At 47.6% G+C, this 8,073-nt stretch overlaps 1 protein-coding gene across 1 annotated transcript in view; it reads right to left on the bottom strand.

Moving 5' to 3' along the window:
- Positions 1 to 8,073, bottom strand: part of DDX60 (DEXD/H-box helicase 60) — a 79,690-nt gene that overhangs the window by 41,007 nt on the left and 30,610 nt on the right. Inside the window, exons 12-13 of the mRNA XM_015416235.1 lie at positions 5,336 to 5,493; positions 1 to 72 (exon numbers count right to left, since the gene is read on the bottom strand). The exon at positions 1 to 72 is cut by the window's left edge and continues 196 nt beyond it. Coding sequence (XP_015271721.1) covers positions 1 to 72; positions 5,336 to 5,493 — 230 coding nt within the window. The remainder of the gene's footprint in view (positions 73 to 5,335; positions 5,494 to 8,073) is intronic.

Below are 8,073 nucleotides of genomic sequence, written 5' to 3'. Positions count from 1 at the left end.
CTCTTCTCTTCTGCTTTCTTCCGCTTGTCTTCTTTTCTGATTTTCCTCAACAATCATTTCTGCTTTTGTCTTCTGTGACCAAAAAGAATAACATCACATCAGTTCAATTGCTTTTGCTGGATTTTAGTTCTTCGAGTGTGATGCTGCCTTAGGAGGCTTGGGGTTTTTTTTAAGGCAGAAGTAGCTAACTTTGGTTGTAGACCAAGACCAGTAGGTTGGTAGACAAACCTTTACTGGTATATAGAGCCTCAATACATCCAAAAGGCCAGAACTCACAACCTGTACTACTCAGAAATTCCTGAACTAATATTAACCAAAATATTGGTGCTTGGGGAGGGGTCATGCCTAGGGGTGTGCAAAAAAAAAAAGTGGCTTTTTCAGATTCAGATATATTGAATCTGAAAAATATCACCGTAAAATCAATGCCCAGGCCAAACCGCTGGGTTTTTTCTCGGGGGGGGGGGGCTGCCATTATATGTCTGTGCAGTACTTCCATGGCCATGCCCATACTTTTAAATAATAACTAAATAAATCCTCTGCTTTTTAATGTATTTTAGTGTATTTGGGGGGGGGAGAAGAAGCAAGGCGCTGCTGTAGTGGCTTGGATCGATGCCCTGGCTTGTATTGCTCCCTTGTTGGCTGAGGCAGGCAGGAGCATGTAAGGCTGGGGAGGAGGGAGTGGCGGCAGCACCCTTGGGATGGTGCCCGTGGTCTCGGGTTGTCTGGTCTTCGTCGTGGCCAGGGGGGTGCCGGCGCAGAGAGCTTGAGAGGAGGAACAGGTGCACGGGGTGAGTGGTTCACTGTCCCCTCCCCCCCAGCTGCTCGTGGTCTCTTTGTTACCTGGGTGGGATAGGAATGGCTCGGTGCCTCCAGCCAGTGGTCCCTCCTGTTGTTGCTCTCATCCCCTCCCCGCCGGGAGAAGTGCTCGGTGCCCCCCCAACAGTCTCCAATGACTTGGCTGGCCTTCCTCATGGAGGTGGTGCAGCTACTGTGGTGTGGCTACTGCTTCGAGCCACTGGGGACACCCTGCCTCCCTCCCACCTTGCCCTGCCTGCGGTGGCTGCGAATTGCCTCGCTTCCTGAGTCTGAGTCCCTGGCCCGCCGCTCACCTGCTAAATGCCTCGCGGCGAGAAGCACTGGGCCAGGCCTCGTCCTGCCCAGCCCAGCCCGGCCCAGCAGAGGCTGACCCAGGGCCAAACACCGCCACCCGTCAGGTCACTCGCTCACCTGGGCTGTGGCTCGCTTTGCTTTGAGCCCGGCCATCTACAGCCAGTGGGAGGAGAGAAGAAGTGATTGATCAGGGGTGAGGGGCTGTGGGAGGAAGATGGAGCTGAGGATTGGGGGAGGGCCCCGCAAAAACCGTGGGGGGGCAGGCCCCATGATGCCCATGTTAGCTATGGGCCTGCAGCCTACCCGATGCCTTTAAATACAATCCCCCCCCAACACCAGACAGGCCGGTGTCTGTCAGGTGTAGGAGCAGGGCCAGGGTATGAATGTTTATGGGGAAATAGTAAAGGACATTTCTAGGAGCCATTTCAATGTGTGTCTCCCTCATGAACCTGAAGAAATGTCCAGCACATCCCCACTCCCTCACACCAACTCCCCCTCACACCTCTCACCTCTTACTGCCCCCAAGAAAGCTCCTGGCAAACGTCGAGCCAGATACACCAACGCTACAAGGAGGAGGCAACTTAGGAATGCGGCAAAGACATTTGCACATAGTACTCTTGCAGTGCACTGAGTTGCACAGGCCAAGAACCAGCAAGATCACCCTGAGGTGCTCAGAACAACACAGTCTCCATATGAGAAAAACAATCCAGGAACACAAGTAGAGAGGCCATCACTTTTGTGGAAGGTAGCAGGAGTTGACTCAACAGACCACTGCTTCTTAAATGGACAGTTCTATGTGGCCTGCTCCAGAGTGAGCTCATCAAGCAACCCGGTGATCCTAGCACCTGAGGGCAGAACCACCAATGTGGTCTAGAGAGAGGTCTTTCAGTAGAGAAAAAAAAAGTACATATGTCTCACTTCATTTCTTACACTACAATCTTCTCCGTTAGAATTCCTACAACAAATGTCACATTTCAAATTTCACATCATTAGTATTATAACTGGATTTACGGAACTTAAATACCATAGCAAAGCACGGGTAGCAGGCTAGTTATGCCTTATGGGGATCATTGGTTCCCACAGGATATAATGGAGAATCAATCCGGGGTATCTGGGGTGTGGGGGGGTGTTTTTTGAGGCAGAGGCATCAAATTTGCAGCATAGCTGCTGGTGCCTCTCCTAAAAAAAACCCCCAAGTTTGAAAAAGATTGGACCGGGGGTCCAATTCTATGGGCCCCCAAAGAAGGTGTCCCCATCTTCCATTGCTTTCAATGGAGGTGAAAAGGGCATTTAAAGAGACCATGGTCTCTTTTAAATTTATTTTATTTATTTTATTTGTATTCCGCCCTCCCCACCAAGATGGGCTCAGGGCAGCTCACATAGAAACACACAAATAAACATATATAAACGCAAATAATATAAAATAATCATTTAAAATCCTCCTAAAACATTAGAACATATTAATAAAACACTGGAACAGACAGAGAGCAAGATTATTTACAAAACAGCTTAGGCAGCCATATATTCCAATGGTGTTCACACTAGCTGAGTTCTCCAACTATTATGTGGTGGTAAGGTGATAAGCCAAGCACCAGCTGGAATAAGAATGGTAAAGCAAAGGCACAGGGACACTCCTCGGTGTATTGTGCAGCTCTTTAATTGAAAGTCTGGTGTAAGAGATCCATCTTGCAGGCCCTGCGGAACTGTAAAAGTTCTCGCAGGACAATGATCTCCTCTGGGAGCTCATTCCACCAGTATGGGGCCGCCACCGAGAAGGCCCTGGCTCTGGTAGTCACCAGCCTGGCATCTTTGGGCCTGGGAGGACCAGCTGATTTTGAGCCCCTGAACGCAGTGCTCTCTGGGGAACGTATGGGGAAAGGTGGTCCCTTAGGTATGCCGTACTCTAATCATAAAGGGCTTTAAAGGTCAAGACCAGCACCTTGAAGTGAATCCGGTATGCTATTGGCAGCCAGTGCAGTGCTTTTAACTCCCTCCCACGTAGGGAGACCCATCAACAGCCTGGTTGCAGCATTTTGCACTAGCTGCAGCTTCCGTATTTGAGACAAGGGCAGCCCCATGTAGACAGCATTACAGTAGTCCAGTCTCAAGGTGACCATCGCATGGATCACTGTTGCCAAATCATTGCGTTTGAGGAAGGGAACCAACTGCCAAATCAGGCAAAGATGATAAGAGGCCAACCTGGCAGTGGCTGCTACCTGGGCTTCCATTGTTAAGGAAGCATCCAGGAGCACTCCCAAACTCCTAACCCTCAGTGCTGGCACCAATGGTGCCCAATTGAAGGTTGGGAGATCCCTACCCTCAGACCGCTGCAACTCAGGCACAAGACCTCCATCTTCATTAGATTCAATTTCAGTCGTCTCAGCCTAAGCCGACCAGCCACAGCCTGCAACACCTTGTCCAGATCTTCCAGTGTAGAGTCAGACTGATCGCCCAACAACAGATAAAGCTGGGGGTCATCCACATACTGGTGACACCCAAGCTGATGCCTCTGGGCAATCTTGGTAAGGGGGCGCATATAGATGTTAAATAACATTGGAGAAAGTACCGCCCCTTGAGGCACTCCACAAATCAGTGGATGCCTTCGGGACAGTTGTTCCCCTAATGCCACCCTTTGTCCCCAACCCTGAAGAAAGGATGCGAGCCATTGTAAGGCTAGCCCCTGAATTCCAGTGTCAGTGAGGTGATGGATCAGTAGCTGGTGGCTGACCGTGTCAAATGCAGCCGCCAGGTCTAACAACAACAGCACTGCCGATCTGCCTCAATTCAGATGCCTCCGAAGGTCGTTCGTGAGTGCAACCAGTGCTGTCCCCATCTCATGTCCTGGGCAGAAGCCAGACTGGAAGGAATCTAAAATGTAAGCATCATCCAAATACCTCTGTAACTGGCCTCCCACAGCCCTCTCGATTAACTTGTCCAAATAGGGCAGGTTGGAAACCGACTGGTAGTTAGCCAATTTGGCCAGATCCAGCTATGGTTTTTTTCAAGAGGGGACAAACCACGGCCTCCTTAAGTGTCCCAGGGGACAAGCCCTCTGAAAGGGACTTGTTAATGATCTCCCTTAGGGCACCCCAAAAGCCATCACGGCCCACCTTAATAAGCCATGACAGGCATGAGTCAAGGAGGCAGGTAGTAGGGCGTGCAGTTAAGAGCAATTTTTCAACTTCCTCTAGGCTGAGTGGACTGAAATAATCTATAATCAGACAAGAAGACGTGCATGGGGCCTTGAGCTTGCTCACTGTTTCAACTGTGGCGGGGAGGTCACAGCAGAGTGACAGGACTTTATCTGCGAAGTAGCTCACAAAAGCCTCACAGCCAATGTCCATTTTCCTAGCATTTGACCTGCCTTGTGGCAGAGTCATCATAGATGGAATTGTTCTAAACAGTTGGGCCAGGCGTGAGCTCGCAGATGCAATCGAATGCCTATTGCCTTCTCCAAGTGCGGCAGCAGCAGAGCAACTCAGCAAGTAAACTCAGAAGGCATCACTAGCTGAGTTGCGCCACCATGGCCACAGCAGCAGGGCTTGCAGAGTAGGCATTTAACAAGACCAGACTCTTTAAATGCCTATTGCCTACTCCAAGCTCAGCACCATGACTCAGCAAGTGAACTCAGAAGGCATATGTCTTCTGAGTTCACTAGATGAGTCGTGCTGCTGCCACAGCCGCAGGGCTTGGAGGAGTAGGCATAAATGCCTATTGCCTACTCCAAGTGCAGCAGCGGTGCAACTCAGCAAGTGAACTCAGAAGGCATATGATTGAAGGAGGGCTTGAAGGAGAAGGTGTTTAAAGAGACTGCAGTCTCTTTAAATGCCGTCTCTGTATAGCTGAATGCACCTGAATAAAAGCCCCCCCCCCCCAAAAGGCTTTTCTCAAGGTCAGCTATATTCGTAGCTGAACACAGATCTCTGATCTGCATTCGGCTTAGAAATACCCGAAAAATACTGGTAAGCTATTTTTTTCAGGTATATTTTCAGCTCAGATAAACCAAATGCACACCCCTAGTCATGGCTTAGTGGTACAGCATCTGCTTAGCACACAAAAGGCCACAGGTCAGTCCCGTGTCTCTGCTTAAAAGAATCAAGTTAACAGGTGATGCAGTTAAAATCAGTACACATATATTAAGGAAATAAATAGGGCAGTTAAAAGCTGAAAAAACATAAAACCATTGATAATGAACATATACATAGAAACTATTTATAGCTCTTACATGCATTTTCTTGCTCTTCTTGGCATCAGTATAAGCCTTCTTTGGGTTATCCGGCTGAGTAACAATTGTTTTTGATTGGATACCTTCCAGTGACTGCCCATAAAAACGCTGAAATGTTTGCAATTTTTGCCGGTCTCGTAGCGCCCGTGGGTCTTTGGCTGTTTAATCAAGACACATTGATGGATTTGTAAACATGTAGCCCCAATCCTTGTAACATTACATCTCCTCTAGATTGTGATCTCAGCTAGACTTCAGTGAGATGTCTGGTTTCCCCGTTTTGTTGCTCCAGTTCATATTTACCCTACTCCTACTATTCTCCACCTTGCAATATAAATTGTATCTCCTCCTCTCTCGACTTGGCAAAAAGCTTGATCCAATTTGGTCTGATATACCCCTTGTCACACCATGTCTAGCCCAAGACAAGAATCTCCTTGCTCACAGCCAAGACCTAGATGCTGTAAGACTGCAGCCCCAAATGCTACGATTCAAGTGGAACAAGGTCCATACCACCAACTGAGAACTAATGTAAGCCAAGGAGACCTAGTTTAACTATCAGAAAGGTATACAGCTATAAAGGCCAACAAGGAAGTCAGCCTGTAGAGTCCACAGCACAAAACATAATGTCACCTATTTATGGTGCCATCATGGAGAGTTGTGTGTCCTTTCTCCATCTGGGGGGGGGGATTTCCAGTTATACCTTGGATAACACTTTGATAGTCTTGAAAGTGCCACTGGACTCAAACTTTGTTCTACTGGTTTGTCCAGGAACTACTAACAGCCCTTGTTTCTGGTTAATATGAATTAATTTTGTGGGATGGGAGTGACTGTGGGACAAATAGGAACTCTTGTATGACAAAGGAGAAGGAGTTGAAAGGGCCCATCTGCTAGAGCTGAGCCCAGTCAACCTGTTATGACTGCAGGTTTTAAAAAGACTTATCTGAGTTCCTGAAGATTAATTTAACAAAAAGCAATGTATTGTATAACATTTCAAGAAAGTATAAAAAGAAGTGGGGGGACTTGAGGACTTTCGGGGGGGGGGAGAACTCACACCCCAGTCCAACTTTCCCTTCTCTACTTTTTCCCTGTTTCCTTCCCTTTCTCGCTCCTTCCTTCCTTTTCCATTTGTCTCTCCCACTGCCTCACTGATTGGCTGACACTAACTGTGGCATGAAAACTTTGGCAATTGTAAGGCAAAACACCATTCTTGCCTCCCCCTCAAGGGTAATTGGTTTAGTAATGGGCCTGGTCTTTCTTGCAGGTGTTGCTAATTAGTTTTTCAGCCTGCCTTGCACTGTATCATCTTCAAGGCCAGGGTGGAAGCAGGGCAATTAGCTTCCCATGAGAACATGACATGTCCTTAGTGATGGGAGCGGGAAAACTAGGAGAGGATGCAATCTTCTAGAGATTTCTCCTGAAGACGTGTTAGGATTGGACGTAATCATCACCTGACATGAGGGGTAAAAAGTATAACAGTAATATGACTCCAGAGGCTGTGGTAGCTAGCTGAGACTTTCATGGACTGTAGGCCTGACACTACGCTTCACAATTGCTGAGATTGTAGACCACACTGATTAGAGGCCTTCATTTGGATGCAAATTTTGTGCCACCTCACAAGATTTCTAAACAGTGTTTAGGGTTCCCAGCCCCCGGGTCCCAGCAGGGGCTCCCCTGCTTTTGAGGGTTTTGATCTGCTGCTGGCCAGCTGGCCGGTGGGGAAAACCCCACCCCAAACAGAGACACAATGTTGCCTGGAAGTGATGTCATTGTGTTGCCAACGTCCGGGGGGTGACACTCTTAATTTTGGGGCAAACTCTATGGTTTTGAAGGCAAAAAAGGCAAAGGGTGCACAGCAGAAGATCCCAGAAAGGACCCAGGAGCCCCCCACCAGCTGCCAGGTAGGCCCTGGCAACCCTAGCAGTGCTAGGTATATATATAAAGCTAGCTTTGTTGTTTTGTTTGCTGTTTGACTTTAGGTGACCTGTTGGCTGTATTTACATTAACTTGTTTATTCTTAAAATAAACTTTATCAATATGTTTTTTAAATAACATCAGTCTAGTTACTTGTGTGCATCTGCCCTGGGAACCCACAGGGTCAGCCAGATGACTCTTTGACAGCAGTATTGTTTGAGATTGCCCAGTGTGAGGCCATGCACCCTAATCTCCCCTCATGGGTTAGAAGTCCTAGTCTGGCTCACAGGTGTTCATGATTTCAACATCCCTGCAGCCACCATCCTTATCTCTTTCAAGGCCTGACTCAAGAATTTGGTAACTGGTTAATCATGGGAATCTGTGCTCAGTTATATAACCAGATGGTAGGGGGGAATTAGGAGCAGTTACCAACAACCTCTGGAAAATTCCAACAAAGAGTCTTGATTGAACCTGAGAAACCATCTGATATCAGAGAGAGCAAGAAGCTATAATAAGGGTATATAGGCTATGGGGGGGTTATGCTAACACCATTATAGTATGCTTAAATTTAGCTTCTTTGTTTTCTTGTTGCTAAACTGTACAGATTGTACTGCATAGTCATTCATTTTAATAATTTAATACATCTATATACTTTTTTACAAGGTCTAGTTTTCTTGTGTGCATCCAACCATAAGGACCCACAAGTTTGGTGAGTCGTACTTACATAAGAGAAGCCAAAGTTGGATCAGGCCAATGGCCCATCTAGTCCAACACTCTGTCACACAGTGGCCAAAAATACCAGGTGCCATCAGATCCATCAGTGGGGCCAG

The sequence above is a fragment of the Gekko japonicus genome, unplaced genomic scaffold (genome assembly GCF_001447785.1).
Source record: "Gekko japonicus isolate JY-2015 unplaced genomic scaffold, Gekko_japonicus_V1.1 scaffold593, whole genome shotgun sequence".
Lineage (NCBI taxonomy): Eukaryota > Metazoa > Chordata > Lepidosauria > Squamata > Gekkonidae > Gekko > Gekko japonicus.
Note: the sequence above shows the minus strand (reverse complement) of the source record. Positions and strands in the feature narration are given on the sequence as shown.